Source organism: Durio zibethinus, chromosome 2, assembly GCF_047325235.1.
Source record: "Durio zibethinus cultivar Kanyao isolate XHJ-2024 chromosome 2, ASM4732523v1, whole genome shotgun sequence".
Lineage (NCBI taxonomy): Eukaryota > Viridiplantae > Streptophyta > Magnoliopsida > Malvales > Malvaceae > Durio > Durio zibethinus.
The window spans coordinates 2,824,966-2,843,269 of NC_143163.1; the positions used below are offsets into that span (position 1 = coordinate 2,824,966).

At 34.5% G+C, this 18,304-nt stretch overlaps 2 protein-coding genes and 4 pseudogenes across 2 annotated transcripts; 3 read left to right on the plus strand and 3 right to left on the minus strand.

Moving 5' to 3' along the window:
• Positions 1-4,440: 4,440 nt before the first annotated feature.
• LOC111308791 (auxin-induced protein 15A-like) lies at positions 4,441-4,989 on the minus strand (annotated as a pseudogene).
• Positions 4,990-6,967: 1,978 nt separating this feature from the next.
• On the minus strand, positions 6,968-8,288 carry LOC111308015 (G-type lectin S-receptor-like serine/threonine-protein kinase At2g19130 pseudogene; annotated as a pseudogene).
• A 980-nt stretch (positions 8,289-9,268) lies between these two features.
• LOC111308785 (auxin-induced protein 15A-like) lies at positions 9,269-9,948 on the minus strand. The gene has a single exon (XM_022907384.2). It carries the CDS (start codon positions 9,830-9,832, stop codon positions 9,470-9,472), a length of 363 nt encoding a protein of 120 aa, XP_022763119.1. The 5' UTR covers positions 9,833-9,948; the 3' UTR covers positions 9,269-9,469.
• A 2,898-nt stretch (positions 9,949-12,846) lies between these two features.
• LOC149519879 (auxin-responsive protein SAUR21-like) lies at positions 12,847-13,376 on the plus strand (annotated as a pseudogene).
• A 328-nt stretch (positions 13,377-13,704) lies between these two features.
• LOC111308793 (auxin-responsive protein SAUR21 pseudogene) lies at positions 13,705-14,844 on the plus strand (annotated as a pseudogene).
• Positions 14,845-17,298: 2,454 nt separating this feature from the next.
• LOC111308794 (auxin-responsive protein SAUR21-like) lies at positions 17,299-17,978 on the plus strand. The gene has a single exon (XM_022907392.2). It carries the CDS (start codon positions 17,407-17,409, stop codon positions 17,692-17,694), a length of 288 nt encoding a protein of 95 aa, XP_022763127.2. The 5' UTR covers positions 17,299-17,406; the 3' UTR covers positions 17,695-17,978.
• Positions 17,979-18,304: the final 326 nt, after the last annotated feature.

An 18,304-nucleotide genomic window follows, 5' to 3' on the forward strand; every position in this document is an offset into this window, starting at 1 on the left:
TTCGAATTCACGAAAGGAAAAAAAATAGATATAGATTGGATTCTGAGAATATGATGAGATTGAACTAATTTGTAGTAGAGCTTATAGATTCTGTCAGGTGCCTGGAGCTGGGAAGCTGATAATGTTTGGTATTTATAGAGTTTGGAGAAGGCGGAGATATTGAAGGGCCATAAATTTCAAATTCAACAAAGACCTAAATTAATGGATTCGTGTTGTTACCAAATTGGAGCTGGGATTCCTGAGAGGATCCACTGCATCAAAGAATCACATGGCTTTGCTCACTGGCTGCCATGGCTTTCTCTAGCTCGCAGTTAGTCTGTTATATCTATAATTCATGTACGAATTGCTACTGCCTTGGTGCAATACATCCACTTGCTTCTTGTCCAAACAAGCTCGCTCCCAAAGCAGGTTATAAACCATTATGTTTGACAAAACAGAGGACCGTACATTGGAAAATCCAGAGTAACATGCTCAACAAAAACAAAAACAGTTCATGTGTTCTTGCTGGTATCGCCAAGTGCGCAGCGGCGGTATCTACAACTTTTACATCAACCTAATTATATAAACTGAATATTAGCAATTAACATTTATCCCTTTTAATTGTGGTTTACCTCCATCTGTGGGTTTTAACAGTCATTTTTGGAGTAAGACTTATGTTGGTCTTACAATGTCTTAAACCCTTATTGATTTTTTATCAGCAAAGTGAGATAAGAGACATATATTGGTTTAAGAACAACAGATAAAAGTATATAGATTGCGCCAGAGGCCCATTTGCAGTGGATTGCAGCAGGTGCGGACAAATGCCATTTTTCTGGGATAATATACAATTCATAAGAATATGCATGTGTCACGGGTCGAAAATTAAGCTCCGAATTTGCGCGGCTTCGGGATTCGGACATTTACTCATTCGACGTCTCAGATCAATTTACCCGTCATGGTTCACACCCTTGTGAGATATTATTCTCTCTGTCCTCTGACCTCAAAGTTTTATCTCACAAAAGGCACCTTTCAAGAAAGAGGTGGTGCTTTTATACCCTAATGATCCTCTTAGTATGTTCGATGTGAGATTTAGGACTCTTTTTTAGATTCGTGACATTCTTTCCTACCTAACCTCGTGACGTTCACGGAGGCTGATCACCATGCCTACCTCTCTCGAGGCGCTTGGCGTGGGTTGAACGGTTTAAGATTGACTTTGATATCACTTATCACGACTCGAGACTTAAGTTCCGAACCTGCGCGGCTACGAGATCCGGACATCCACTCATCAGCGTCTTAGATCAACCTACTTGTCATAGTTCACACTCTTACGAGGTATTGTTCGCTCTGTCCTCTGAACTCACGATTTTGTCCTACAAAAGGCGCTTTTCAAAGAAGAAGTAGTGTGAATTTTTTTATACTTCAGTAACCCTCTTATTATATTCGATTTGAAATTTAAAATTCTTACTTTAGTCCGTGATACGTGCACCAAACTGATTGACCGACTCAACCATCCGCCATATATTGGGCACCAATTTCACTAGTACGCGCTTTGGTTGCCTCTTTTAAAATGTATCAATATTATTAGAGAATTGGAAAACATTTAAAAGAGAGAGAAAAAAGGCTGCTTCAAACCCTTAAGCATGCGTGCAATAGGTGTGGGCCGCAGTTCAAAGAACAAGAAGAGGCCAAGTTCAAGGCCATTATCAAACTTTCCAAGCTATCAATATCATTATACGAAAGAGAAAAGAGAAAACCCATGAATCTTGACGCATCATGAATTCTGGGATCTACAGAAAACTAACCGTTTAATTGCGTTACCGACATAAGGAGCATAAAAGCACCAGAGAAATCCATTTTTGGACGTGAAAACCAGTGGACGGGGCTTTCTAAAGTAGGAACTATTTTGTGGGTCCCTTTTGCCGGTGTTGTAATATTATACAACTTCCAAGCGCAAAGACAAAGTACATGTTGATTTTTTCATGCATGCAAAATTATCATTGCATTAATTTTTGGGCTTCCCCTTTGATATTTCATATTTGTCTCCCCTATATATATATATATATATATATATACCTAAAGGCCAAGACCAGAAAGGTAAAAACCAAAAAAAAACTGCCTTACTTGAAAGAAAGAAAAACTTTGTTTTTGTTTTCTTTTTTTTACTTTGCAATATTCCTAATCAGTGGAGGAGAATGGGATTCATTTGCCTGAAATGATGCTTCCCGCAAAGCAAATTATCCAAAGACGGTCACATTCTAAGCACCAGTGCTCCTACAAAACATAGAGTGCAGTGAACGTCGTCCCGAAGGGCCGTTTCGCTGTGCATGTCGGAGCTGAAGAGAATAACAAGAGGTTCGTGGTCCCAACGTCCTACTTGAAGCTCCTTTATTCCAAACCCTGTTGAGCCAGGCCCAGGAAGAGTTCGGATTTGATCGTCCAGTGGGTGGTCTGATGGCTCCTTGCGCTGAAGATGAATTCATCAATCTCAATTCTCGAATAAACAATGCGTAAGTCAATGAGCTAATAATTAAGCTATACGTACGCTGGATTTTGATTTTTTTTTTAGTAGTTTGATCTTCCATTGTAGTATAGTTCTGAGATATGAAAATGAGCTTGCAGGATCTAAAATTTTGCTCCCTGTTTGGATTTCCTCTTGAGTATAAAAAATATGTTAATATTGTTTTTATATGGGAGCAATAATTTTGATAGTTTCTATCTTTAAACTGTACCCTAAGCTTTTGTATTGACGATTTATGTAAAATCATGAATACATCAATATTTCAAAAAATAATTAAAAAAAACTGTGTTCGGTCTCTGATAAAAAAAAATTACTGTTTAAAAAAACTAATGAGATTTTGATGACACTATTATCGGTTTAATTAAGTAATGTCTTAAGGGATTGTTTATTTTTCTGGGAAACCCATGCAAATATTCAATTCTTTGTGCCTTCTTGAATTAGGGTAATATTAACTGACCTAAGATGGGATGAGATTTAAAAGGTAAAAGGAAGTAGATATATAATGCTCAATTAATCTAAAAATATTTTCCATAAATATCAGCACAACAATTAACAAGGCAAGGTAACAATAAACAAATAAATATATATTTCCATGCTTTTTAATTGCTTTATTTCCTTTCTCACTAAAAAATTGGGAAAGGGAATAGTAGTATATATAATTGCTATCTTTCATTGCATGATTTTATATTATAATAATTAAATATTACATCTATATAATTAATTAAATAATCAATTATTACATCATAATTAATGATCAATTATAATTTTTGTACGAAAATGAATAAGTACTAAAGATGCCTTATTAATTTCTTTGTTTATACCACATACCGAAAAATTTCTCTGTTTGAAAATTAAAAAAAAAAAAACTTTTCCTTATTACCCTTTTAACTATAACTAACCAATCAAAATTTTTTAAATTAAAGTTTCCTAAATTTTTTGTACAGATAAACCAAAACACTATACACATGGACAGAGTGAGTATACACTTAATTAATCTAGTGAGCATTGATCCTACGCCTCAGGTGTGGGACAATCACTGAGACCAAGCACGAATTTAATCAATTACGGGTGGATTTGTATACGATCGAATTTCCAGTTTCTAGTGGAGATGCCATTTGCGTCTGCAAATTACACTAGCACCCATTTGGATGCCTTGATGTGGCACGGTGGTCTTTTTCTCATCTGTTACATCGGACAAGCACGGAGTCTCAGAGTTCTGACATTGAAGATTGTTCCATAAAAGACAAAAGTGTCATTGCCATCATCGTACTTGTAATTGTCTGGCACGTAAAGGGGCCACTTGGACTGTAACTCGTAAAAGAGCAGCAATTAATTTTATCCAAAAGTTGGAAATCCCTGAGAAAGATCTAATCAATGAGAAGCCATTTTTCTATACAAAAGAAAAACTAGTGAAATACCAGGTTTGAGCTAGTAATTTCTTACCCGTCACCCTTTTTTGTTTTGAAATTGAAAGTTGCGCTGAGATTGTTGTAATAAATGGTGTGCCGATTCAATAGTAGAAACGACCCATTGCAATATGCTGAGTCTTGCAGCTAGACAAGTATTAGAGAATAAAATAAGTCTTTTTCAAACTCAAAGCCATGGTGCAAATGGCACTTCTGGGGCATTTATGGCTGCAATTCATAGCGAAAATATAATATATTTTGGGTTTAGCTAGTTGGATGTTTCCATTCAACTTATCATCCCTTAAAAAAATTTTAATGTTCAGCACCAACTCATGATATATATCAGTTCCGTACTATTGTAGAGTCCAGAATTTTCTTTTTCATCCAGCTGTTCTCTTGAATATATATATATATATATATATATGTATATATATATATATACACGCGCGCGCATTGAAATCAGAAAATTATTCTATGAATGTGAAAAAAGGAAAAAAAAAATCAGAATCAATTAAAACACGCCATATAGTACATCCTTGTCACCCAGGCTGTACCTTAATTCCCTTTTATCCACTGGGACTGGAGTCACGAACCTTTATTTATTTCAACTTCACAATGGCGCTTTTAAAGCCTTCTGCAAACTAGGGTAAAACTACAAGCAGTCCTGATTACTAGTGATTACGTGGGACTGAATTTGCATGTTCCAGAGAAGAAATTGAATACACTGCCTTCCTTGAATTGATTGTCTCAGTTCTCATATTATGTTACATAGGTTGCTGCAGCCTTGTGGCACTACTGCTTCATCTATGAACAATTTAAGATTGTAGTAATACTAACAAAATACTCTTCACTGCATGGAATTGTGAATCCGAATTCTTCCTCAGCCCAATTTAACAGGTCTCGAAACAGAGAATGGTTCAAGAAAGACATAAGAATAAGAAATCACTTCCTGTTGCCTTCTCCAACATAAACTGCAGTATAGCCTTTTGGAACATTTGCTGTTACCAGTGCATTCCTTATTGTTTCTGATAGGGTTCGCTTGAGCTTCTGCTTCACATGAACTAATCTGATTAACTGGATGCCCATCTTTGAGTATTTTTTGTTTTCCAGGGGAGTGCAGGAGTAGTTCAAACGTTGATAAAGTGATAGAGAGCTTTATTGGGTTGCATCTCTAGTTCTAATTACATATATATAGGAAGATTTCAAACCTTAAAACTGGATAAGATAGTGAAGTATACGCCATTGAAGAACGTTTAAAAACACATCGGCTGAAGGAATCAGTTAAGTTTCATATGGTTTTGTTTTGTCTTTTGCAAGACATCTTGTCCTATATCGGTCCTACCATCTGAAGAGAAACTCAAAAAAAGCTTAAGGCAACTTGTCAATTTTTACATGAATATCTGTGTGTCTTGAACTAAAACATTAAGCAATGACTTCATGATATGCTTAGTTGTTAATTTATTGACATCAAATACTCATCTCAATCTTAAATGTCATTCAACTCTATTTTGCGTTTACCGATATGCTCATCTTTGTACGTACCAACTAGACAACATGTTTGTTTGAGGGTTATTGCGAATAACATTGCAGGCAGCTATTAGTTCTGCGCCTTATTAATGTTCTAGATTTGATTCATAACTTGCAATGCAGGTAACTCGCTTATTCACTTAAGAATATCCATTACCGAGGTTAGACTACTGTGTTTTAAAGAAACATATTGCAATTTTCTTGATCTGATAACTAGATTGCTTGCTGATTGAATTAAGACTAGGTACCATCATGCACCGTTGACTACTTAATCTGTTTAGTATATTTTCTTTGGGAAACCGATTCCTTAGAACTAAATTAAAAAAATGGATATCCACTTTGGTTTTTTCCAGTCCACCGGATCTAATTACTCTATAATACAGATATGAAGAAAGTGTCAGAAAAAATTTTGGGGTGTCCAGAAAATATTTTTCTTTTAAATTTTCTTAGTTTCCTATATTTGGGTTTGTCCCACCTTCAAGCATGGATTTAACACGACCTATATAATTAGACGGAATGAGTCGTTTCCTCTTTAGTTGATGCATTACTTAGTTTGAATTTCCCATTTTATAGTGCATTTTGCCTAGTTGACTACAGAACTTTATGTATTCTATATCAGTTGTCTCTTCCAAAAGTTAATCAAGGAGAGATTGAGGTATAAGAGTAAGTTTTCCATTAGCAGGATCTATCACGACTAAAGATGATTAGGAAAAAGAATGCAATCATAAGTATTTCCGAGAAGAAAACTCTAGTTGTCAATTTTTCCAATCTCGTGGCGATTGGCTGATGCAATTTGTTGTACTGATCCAGCAAGTGTACTTAAGGATCAAGAGCAACGGATAAAGTCTGAGGAGCCAAAATAGAAAGGCAATGCAATGCAATGTTTTTTATTCATTGTTGAAAACATGGCAAGTCCTTTAACTGTTTGTGGTTCACGTATGATAGCGAATGGTAGTCTCATTTTCTTTTCCTGTCAAATATGACAAAGTGTTCTATGGCTTATGCTTAAGACAAATGAGTAATTGGAGTCCTCAAAGGGACAAGAGAACAAAGAAAATTATGGCACAAAATGGTATGTGAGGAGCTTGAGAATGATTTTTCCTTGGGTTTTTTTTTGGAATAATTGTCATATGCAATGATTTTCCAGTGATATATCACTGTCACATTTGGGGAGTCACCGCGCACATGTTTTGTGCACTTCAGCATAATGCCCTACCATCTGAACATTGAACAAGCATCGACTCTCAGAATCCAAGCTATCCTTCTGACATTGAAGCCTGTTTTCTGGGAAGAAAAACGTAGTCATGGTACCTCGAATTCTCCGATTCTGTCCCATATAGGGGCCACTAATGCTGTTTCTTGTAGGAAAAAAACAGCTATTTTATCCAAATCAAGCCACTCATTCGGCGCCAATGGAATCAGTTGAAGGAAACGAAAAATTTCCATTCCTAATTAGGAAGGGAAAATTGTATCAGCATTACTATAATCAAATTGAGTGAATGCCAACTTTTGAAACTAAGAGCGATGACAATTTTAATTATAGTTCTATCCTTGTGCCATATCCGAAAGCTAGAAGTGAACCTTCAACAGCTTTTGGAGTTATCATCGTTCGCCTCCTCCATCTCAAGATTGCAAGCATTACAAGAACTAGGACTAAACCCACTGAACCTGCAACTGCTCCAATAATTATTCCCTTATTGTTGCTGGAACTTGAAAACTCAGATACCGCTAGCCTGATATATATAGTTTTTCCATTGCTAGCATCTTCCGCAAGTTGTTGTAGATCCGAGAGATCTCCCATCCAAACTTTACACCCATCAATATCATAAGCATAAGCAGTGCAAGAGCAATTCTTGAGGCAGGCTGATTCACATTCCGACATGCTCCCAACGGTCATAGACTGGGCATCTTGAGGCAATACCATCTTGGGGCTTTCTAGAAATTTATCACTCTTCCCATTAGTTAGAGTGGGATCTTCACATTGCAGCTTGGTTTTCCTTTCACACCCACCAGAATAATCGCTCAGATTCCAATCGCTTACTGAATTTGGCTGGAAACCTGTCAAACAGTTACAGAAAGGCAGAGCTTTCTCATTGCAGCTGCCAAAAGCCCCACAAAAAGCATACACCTGGCATTGTTGTCTCGGCTGTGACCAAAACAAATTCCACTGCTTGCTACTTTCCAGCCATGATAGTTGCTTAATCTGCCCCGAAACATCCATAATAAATCGAGATATGGTACAAGGATTATAAAGCGAATAAGTAAAATAACTCTCGTTTTCATTCGAAACATAGCCGAAGTTGTAGATGTAATTCATCTCATTTCTGGAACTAAGCTGAAAATCCTTGTCTGTTCATCCCAAGTACCACTCGTCCAGTAATTTTCCGACCTATTCCATAGAATAAAATATTGATTGGTTCCACTGGGGTCTAGCTCAAGGGAAAAGAGACCCGGAGCAGGATCTTCTGAATTTTTCCATGAAGTAAGAAGTTGGCTTTGATTGGTTCGTTTATTTAAGCTAAGCTCACCACCGGGAAGCCATGTGTGTGTGGGAAGATCAAGACTTTGCCATAACGGCGTTGATGAATTGGGCCAATCTATCAAAACAAGATTCTCACTGTCTTCAAGAACTGCTACTACAGAAGTTGAGCTGCTAGAGCTAATATTTGTGGACCAAATTGGTACTTGGGATTCGTCGAACTTGGAAAAGTTATAGTCTATACGATTTTGACTCTTTAAAACTAAAATTTATTTAACATGGTAAAACTATAATCTATACGTTTTTTTTTTTTATTGTTCACCCCCACATATGGATGCTTTTTTAATTTTTATAAGTAAAAAATTAAACATTTATGCATGTGTATTAGAAAACAAAATTGAGTTTAATTATATATATATATAGTTACAAGCTATAAAAAATAAAATTGTAATTATTTTTATATAAAAAAATCATACTCTAAAAATAGAAAAAAATTATAAATATTAAAATTTGAATGAAAATTTATTAAATATCGTATTTTAAAAATGACTATTAATCAATTAATTAAATTAAATATCATATTTAAATTGCAATTGCTTTTTCTTAACAAGAAAGCCCAAACAAACGTTGATTTGTTGTAAAAAGATCCAAAATGTTGTTTATAAGCTTAGCTAAGATGGTATGAGCGCGGGAATGACACTTAAAATTTGCGGGTTTGAGGATCAAAGTGACATTAATGTCCTAGATACAGGTTGAAGAGCTAAAAATAGATAAAAAAAAAAAATTTCAAAAATAAAAATTAAATAAAATGGATATGTATGTGGAAAAAAAAAAAAAGAAAGAAAAAAAACTCCACCCGAACTGGATATAAGTTCTTTATTTATTTTTTTATATTAAAAATGCAGACTCTTAATCTGTTATAAGTAATTAATTGTTACTATTACTATTTACTAGTAGCGTACAAGGATGGATGAGGTTATCAGTGGCTTCTTTTACCGATTGTGGCCAAGGAAATATGGTACTAGTGGTTGGTTCTGTTACAGGTTTCAAGAATATCAACGTGAGAGCCGGGGAGATTTCCGTTTGATGTTGAACTGAATGCTAAATATTAAACAGCAAAATGCAAAGGACAAAAGCTAGTACTAGTACTACTACTCATGATAATATATGGGTAAGGTTGACTTTAAGTCTCTCTTTATGAATACATTATCTGATTTCTATTCTATTTCTTCTTTTGAATGTTTAAAACTAGATCTCTAAATTCTTTGTAATTGAAGTGTTTTAATCTGACTTTATCATGCAAATCAGGCATATTTTGGTTTTCTAGTACCTGATACCTTCAAATTGTCATGAAAATAGAATAAAACGATGGATCATTAATCAAAGTTGCTCAGAACAACAGGTTTTGTTGTCAGCAAAGAATCATAATCTTATTGGCAAACAATTTTTGCCCTTTTTTTTTTCGGACAAATTACAGAATGTTTACATGGGATTGAATTAGCAAGACCTACAGAACAAAATTTGTGAACAGATTGCTTATTTTGCTTTTACTGTCTTAAATCAAGTTTTCTCAATGTAGGCGAGTAAGGAAGAAATTAAATGTTCCTGCATCCTTTTTGAAGCTGGAAGCATCGATGAACAATTCAGTAATGTAGTTAGACTGATGAAGTACTCTTCACTGCATGGAAATGTGAGACCACCCATAGGATGGTTGAATCCGAATTCTTCCTCAGCTCGATTTAACAGATCTTGAAACAGAGGATGATTCGAGTAAGATATCGGAATCACAAATCTCTTCCTGTTGCCTTCCCCAACATAGACTGCAATATGGCCTTTAGGAACATTTGATGTTGCCAATCCACTCCCAATTCTTCCTGAAAGGGTTTGTTTGGCATGAGCTAGTCCCATTAGTTGGATACCCATCTTAGAAAAGAAAAAGAAAAAAGATAGAGAAAAGAAGCTCAAAGGTTTGATTTAAGTGACAGATAGCTTTAGATTTTTGGAGACTAAAGACTTGGTTTGAATTATGGCATCTTTAGTGTCTAAATATATAGAGGAAGGTAGCAATTTGCAAACCTTAAAAAACTGGATAGAATGGTGAGATATTATTGAAGAATGTTTAGAAACATATCAGGTGAACCAATTAGTTAAAGTTTCACATGGTTCTGCTTTATCTGTTGCTACGCATCCTTCCCTACCACCTTAAGAAACCAAAAAAGGAGTGTGCAACTTGTGAAATTTTATGTGGATATATCTTCCCTATGTTTTGAAATTATAAAGCACTGACTTTACGATGCTAAGCATGTCCTTGACACCAAACACTCGTCTTGATCTTAGGGCATTGAAGATTCATTTCATTTGTTTACTAAAGCATTGAACTTAGACTTTGTTCCTTAGTTGCTTTTCTTTGTGCCAACTACCCAACATGCTTTTGAGGGTTATTGCAGTTCCCTACCACTTGTCTGAAACGATGTTTTAAGACCATTTAAGATCAGCTAACTTTTGTAATAGTATTAGTATTCTCCTCATCCATTCATTTAAGACTGGTATTGTGGACTAACTTGGTCAAGTCGGACTCAATTCAGCTAATGATTTAATTTTTTAAAAGAAGTTATTTCCAAATTGCAAGTACTATTTCCTTTTTGGCAATATCTCTAACCTTATTGATTTTCTGGAGTTTGGTCACAACTTGCAACATACCAACACACTTTCAGAAAACATACACAAGCACTGACACAAGTAGCATTAACCTATTTTCACTTCTGTGTTTAAGGATAATATATATAAGTTTGGGCTGCAAAACCAATTGTTTGGGACTATAACATAACATGACAAGATGATTTTATGGTTGATTAATTTAATCAGGTTTTTTCTGTTGGATGATCTGATTAGCGTCTAAAATATCTTGTTGACATGTCAATTGCATATATTCACGTATTAGATCTTTGCATGTTCAATGTTTGTTCTATGTCAAATATATGCATCAACGTCATCCTTATACCGTTAAATATTTAATGTGAATGAATGGTCTATGTCAAATGTATGCATCAAGGTTAAGTGTAAGCATCAATGCCCATTTTAAACTGTTATTGTTGGGAAATATAAGATGATTCCCAACAACGGGTTGCTTTGGAAAGTTCCTAATTCTGCTTTTTCTTTATAATGCCTAAAGTTAACCAACAGGGAGGAATAAAATCAAAGTTTCCATTAGAACTCTGTTACAACTAAAGAAGCAGTAAATTAAATATACTGTAGATAAAAATTATGCAATATAGAAAGAACATTTAAATTGCAATTTATTAGTTCCACAAAATTCTGTTTCTCTTTACATAACCAAAATATTCAAGTAACTGTTTAACTCTTGCCTGCACCAAATTAGAGGAGATTGATTTTGATGTTTTTGTCATACTCTTTTGAGGTTTGTAGGTTAGCGGCAATATTGACGGTGAACTCATTTGTGCCACAGGAAAGGCAATGCAGTGGATGACAGCAGTAAGTTCCTTGGTGGATCCCAGCAGGTACGGTTCTTGGTTCATGTAAGAACCAATACTAGATTCTCATTTTCTGTGAAACATAACAAGAGATTGTTATGCTTAAGACAAATCCCCAAAAGTACAAGAAAACATAGAAATTTAAGACAGAAAACATTGTAAGAGCTGGTCGGAAGATTTTTATGGTCTTTGATTGTCAATGTCATATTTACCAAATAGTAAAGAAGAGTAGAGATACATTGGATTCAAAAGAATGCACTAAACCACAATGACATTGTTCATCCTACATCATAATTTGGGAGTTCACATGGTTTTGTGTGCTCCAACATAATGCCCTACCAATATTTTCATACAAATTGAATTACTCTTTTAGTGAATCTGCAGTTTTGCAAGTCTAATGGTCATATTGAGTCAATAATCAGTAGTTCTCTTTTTTAAACCATTTCCAGCCACCAAATATGTCACTACTTGTGAAAGCCACATGTGTCTATCAACTAAAATGTTAGACCTAACCACTGAAATATGCAGACACTTCTAAAAGAGGCTCTACCAAAGCCATGACTTGTAAGGTTCGGCAGTTCTCATCAATTTGGGACTAGAAATGGCAGCATATCGGAGCTGCCATAAACCGGGTTGGCTCAATGTTTCCATTCAACCTATCACCCCTTTTTTATTTAGGCCCCAAAGGCTATAATGTTCACCAACTCGTCACTTGTACAGGTCATGAAACAACTTCACATGAGCTGATAATAATTTGTTTGTGAGTCTAATCAGTAAGGTCCCAGGACTTTTACATATGGTGCTGAAGGCTATTATATATTTTTGTTTGATCGGTACTACTGATGAAAAATCAGCTACTTGATCTGAATGTTGATGTCTACTGGTTAGTGTTCTATCCATCTGATTTGCACCCAATGTGCATTACGATCAGATAACACACGTACATTCTACATTGACATGCCACTTTAGCAAAATAGTGATTGGTTATATCTGCATATTATAGTCTATGGCAGTTTTCTTTCACCCAACTGGTATGTTGGACATGCATCTTTAGGACATGCATTTTTAATTGTAATCATAAAGTCCATGATACATCCATAAGAATTTCAGCTGGACCACCATAATTTTTTTCTATTGATTGGTAGGCCATGATAATTCATGATTGCAAAAGTTTTTTAGCAAATCTATCAAAATCTTACCAATATATAGCTAGTGGAAGGCAAATCCATGTGACTCATCATGTTATATGTCCTTAAACAGACCCGTTTAAAGTGGGTCGTCTGTTGACACTCAATCCACTGCCATTTACCGGTCAAAGAAACTTTAGAATAGAAATGCACCTATTTCAAGGATTTCCATCATCAAAATCTTTTAACCTGTTTTCCAAACTTTGTACATTCATCTCAAGATCCAACAAACTTTAAAGAGTTGCAAATTAATTAATTCATGGCTCTCCGTATGCTTAGGATTGTTAAAGCTAAGAAGCTTGTATGGAGCATTCTTTTGTCCCCAGAGACCCTGACATGCCTAGAGGCCATTTCGCTGTCTATGCTGGAGAGACTCAAAAGAAGAGATTTGTTGTTCCAATCTCGTACTTGAAGCATCCTTCATTTCAGAGCTTGCTTGGTCAAGATGAAGAAAAGTTAGGGTTTAATCATCCTACTGGTGGTTTCACTATCCTATGTAGTGAAGAAGTCTTCCTCTACATCACTTGCAATTTGTAAAAGTCCCTATGACATGGAAAATGTATCTATGAATGACCAGACCTGACTCAATAGAATTCATTTTACAACCAAACCCCATTGACCTAATCCAAATTGTTTTAGTAATACAAATTTAGATTATTGTGTTTGTTCTTTCACATGTAAGCTTTACCACAGTAACAGATATAATGTAAATTCTGATCTCTATTTCCGGTACAAAGAATTTTCTCATCTCTCTTACCTTCTTTTCCATGGTTTGCATGTATCCTAGAAATCACCATGATTTTGCATATTATTATTATTATAGCTACAGAAATGTGTAAGAAAATAGGTGCAGTTCATATCTATTAAACTTCAACCAGATGGTAAGGGATTAATCAGGTTATAGAATTTATACCTTACATAGGTCATCACTCTGCCTCTTAACTATTTTCATTTGCCCGTGGTCAATCATTTCTCTCTGTTTCGGATTTTCTTACTTACCCATTAGTTTTCATTATATGAAAGGGGCATTGGCAGATGGCATGAGAGTAGTATACTTAAAATTAAAGATTTCTTTGTCTAATCCGTAGATCTCTGCTGTCTAGATTTTGTGATTCTAGACAATTGGCATAGCATCATTACTGGGTTGGTTTAGTTCTTGTTCAACCTATCATCCAATAAAATCAAGGCTCACCCACCAAAGTTTGCAAAGATCACCCGATCCTCATTTGTTCAAGTCACTAAACAATGTCACATGGACTGGTAACTTATTTCATTCTGCGTTCAACAGTCATAGAACAAGCAGTACAAGCTGCTCTTGTCTTCGATCCCATTATCGTGAGCAAACATGTAGGGCTAGCATACCATCTCATAGTTAGCTAGTGGATATGATTATTTCGATTATTATGCTCTTAATATTTCATCCGTATGACCTGCAAAGTAAAGTCATTATCATCTAGCCATAATTCAATGATATAGTTTTTCAAATGGGCCAGTATTGTTGGTTTCATTGAATGGTGAGCCTGATAGATTGCAACAGAATAGACTAAGATACCACCAAAGTTTATCAAAATGTTTTTATTTGTTAGGATGCAAGGCCATGTGATTCCTCCCAACATTTGTCTCTATAGCATTCTCTCTTCACCGCTTATTTGGCCTGCGACTGCTGACCATAACGCATTGTTTGCTCTCTGTAAACACAAATTCTAATGGATAGCCAGCCACCCAGTGCCAAAGCCTTTCCAAGCTAGTTCTCAAAGTTCCACTTCTACTACTTGTAAAACAATCTCAATTCACAAAAACCATGGGTTTCCACTTGCCTAGAATTGTTAATGCTAGGTCGAGTCTAAAACGGACTCTTTCGTCTTCGGAGACCACAGTGGTGCCAAAAGGCCACTTTGCTGTTTATGTTGGAGAAGCTGAAAAGAAGAGATTTGTTGTCCCAATTTCAATCCTGAAGCATCCTTCCTTCAAAAATTTGTTGAGTCAAGCTGAAAAAGAGTTCGGGTTCAATCATCCTATGGGTGCTTTGACAATCCCTTGTAACGAAGAAGCTTTCATTGATCTTACTTGCAATTTGCAAAGCTCATGAGAAGAAATGATTTGAAAATGGCTAACCAAGCAGAGATTGACTGATTTTTAGCTCAACTGACACCTACCAATTTTATTGTAATGAAGCGAGCGTTTATGGAGGATTTATTTTCTGCTATTCTATGCCCTTGTGAACTTAGTTATTTTTTGTAACCAATATATAAATGAAATTGACTCGTTCTTTTTATGAATTTTATATTTTTTAATGGTTCTGTGTGATATAATTTATCACTTTACCTATGATGCGTACCTTTGCAATTTGAATTCGGAAAGGTGGATATTTTCTGCCATAATCTATTTTCCAAGTTAAGAAGCTTTTTATTTTTTTCTTTCTGCCAGGTTAAAAAAAGGTTTCATACATTAACAGAGTCCATATTTACATGGAAATTTAATTTATTTCTTAAAAAAATAAAAAATAGATCTGATAATTTATACATCATATTGTATCTTTTTTATATTAAATATGTGTAAAATATAAAAATTATCATATTAAATTCGTGTCAACAAATTAAATATAAAATATATTTTTTTCTTTTTGCCAAATCATATACAATTTTTTCTAAAATTTTATACTGTATTATTTTTATTTTATCTTTTATATTTTTTTAATCATATCACTATTATATTTAAAATTATCAACTTTATAAAAAATTTTCCAAAATATATGAGGTCGACCTAAGAAGATTAAGCATCTTTTAACAATGCAATTAATAACTATTTTTTTACTATCATGCCCAAAGGCCTCATGGTTTTACTATACACCCTTAAATTCTAGGCTTAACCAACCAAGTTCCTAGAATTTCCCATTCCTTACTTGTACAAGTAATGAAACAATCTCACATGAATTGATAACTTATTTCAACTAGATTTTAGCATAGTCATTAAACAAGTGGTACTAGTTGCTCTGGCCTTTCATCCTAATTGTTAATAAGATATCATCTCATATCTAATAAATATATAATATCATATAATTTTATATTCAAATTAAGTTTTTTCACTTACGATCAAGTGATTTTAAGTTGAAAATTAGAAGCTTAATGTAATATCAAAGTTATGATTTCTTTCTATTACCCTTTCTAAATCTGTTATGTAGTAGGTTTTTTATCTTTTTCACTTAAAACTTACAACCAATCAGTTTTAAGTTGAAAGTTGGATACTTAACATGACATCAGAATGATGGCAAATTGGTTTTAAGTTAAAAGCTATATGCTTAATATAATATCAGAGCCATGATTTTTTTTTGTTGTCTTTTTCAAATCTGTCACTCTATTGCTTTTTCCAAATTTGCCTAGTAATAAGCTTTTCTCATCTCCTCAACTTATAGCCAATTGATTTTAAGTTAAAAGTTGGATACCGATAACTTGTTTCAACCTAATTTTAACGTAGTCATATATCATGTGGTACTAGTTGCTCTAGCTTTTTATCCTAATTATTGATATGATATTTTCTCACATCTAATAAATATTTAATATTCTGTAATCTTATATTCAGTTGGGCCATTTCACTTACAATTAATTAGTTTTAAGTTGGAAGTTGAATGCATAACATAGTATCAGGCGATGATTTCTTTCTATTACCCTTTCTAAATCTATCACATAGTAGACTTCTTCTATTTCATCCACTTACAGCCAATTTTAAGTTAGAAGTTAGATTTTAACATGGTATTAGAGCCATGGCCAATTGGTTTTAAATTAGAAGTTGGATGCTTAACATGTATCATAGCAATGATTTCTTTTTGTTGTCCTTTTTAAATTTGTCACTCTATTGCCTTTTCCAAATTTATCACATAGTAGACTTCTTATATTTCCTTAATTTATAACTAATTAGTTTTAAATTGGATATTTAATTTCTTTCTTATGCCTTTTTCAAATCTATCATGTAGTAAGTTTTTTTTATTTCTCCCTATACGTGATGGGGACCTATTAGTGTGGTATTATCTCACATCTAATGAATATCTAATTCTTTGTAATATTATATTCAAGTTGAGCTTCTTTTATTGTTCTTTCCAAATCTGTCGTATAGTAAGCTTATTCCATCTCCACCTACATTTTATGGGGTTTTGTTATTGTAGTGTTATCTCACATCTAATAAATATTTAATTTTTTGTAATTTTATATTTAAGTTAAGCCCCTCCACTTACTAATAGACTCCCATCATATGTAAGGGGAGATGGAAGAAGCATACTATGATGTAGGATAATACCACACTGACAGGCCTCTATTATGTGTAAGCGGAGATAAAAAAAATCTATTGCATGATAGATTTGAAAAAAGTAACAAAAAAAAATTTTGGCTCATTTATAGTCGCTACTAATATTATTTTGCTTCAAGAATTTTCATCCATATAATCTACTAAGTTGTTATCCACAGGCCATGATTCAATGTTATTGTATTTCAATTTGGCCATCATTGTTGGTTTCATTGAATGCTAAGCCATGGCAGAATGCAACAGAATAGACTATGGTGCAAAAATTTGTCAAAAATTTTATCATCATTTGGGAGGCAAGGCCATGTGATTCCTCATAGCCTATGTCTTTAAAGATCTTCCACTGGGGTTCTCTCTTCACCACTCAATCAGCCTGAGATTGCCAACCATAAAGCATTTGCTTCCTATAAATATACATTCCATTGATAGTCATCCTGCAGTACCAAAAGTCTTGACGAGTTCTTCAAGTTCTACACATACCTTTCTTCCATCTAGTACTAGTAAAATTATCTCAATTCACAAAACCATGGGTTTCCGCTTGCTGAGAATTGTTAATGCTAAGCCGAGTCTAAAACGGACTCTTTCATCCTCAGAGACCACAACGGTGCCCAAAGGCCACTTAGCTGTTTATGTTGGAGAAGATGAAAAGAAGAGATTTATTGTCCCAATTTCATTCCTGAAGCATCCTTCCTTCCAAAATTTATCAAGTCAAGCTGAAGAAGAGTATGGATTTAATCATCCTATGGGTGCTCTGACGATTCCCTGCAGCGAAGAAGCTTTCATTGGTCTCACTTGCAGTCTGCAAAGTTCATGAGAGTTGACCTGAAAATGGTTAACCAAGAGGAGATTAACTCTCTAGCTCATCAGAAAATTAATACCGATTTTATATAGGAGCAAGTGTAAATGGTGGATTGTTTTTTGCAATTCCATTCCCTTGTGAGCTTATTTCTTCTTTCTAACCAATATATAGTAAATGACATTTTTTTAACCCAACTTTTTCTTCTCATTAATTTTGTTTCTAATGGTGGCTGTGTATTAATACAAATATACAATCAATTTGAACTCAAAATCAGCCATGGGCAGATATTAACTAATGAATTATAACTAGGACACTTACCTACACAACGTGCGATAATGCTAATGTGGATATATAATCTGTCATCATTTACAGTATCAAATACAGTAATTGTTTATTTTTTGCCTGTCAGTCATTCTGGTTGAAAAGGGTTGGTCTTGCATGAACAGGGTTCGTTTGCTTTTGGATGGAACTTATTTCCGTAAAGAAATATTTTGGGCTATTTTGGATAAGGGGTCCATCCAAAAGGTTGCTTCTCATTCCAGGAATGTTGATTCCTATTTCTTTGCTGTCATTGGGACTCATCGCTTTACGATCTATATGATTTTGGTCTAAATCGGGGTTTGGA

Coding starts and splice junctions, on each gene's coding strand:
- LOC111308785 (XM_022907384.2), bottom strand. CDS start 9,832: ATGGGTATCCAACTAATGGGACTAGCTCATGCCAAACAAACCCTTTCA.
- LOC111308794 (XM_022907392.2), top strand. CDS start 17,407: ATGGGTTTCCGCTTGCTGAGAATTGTTAATGCTAAGCCGAGTCTAAAA.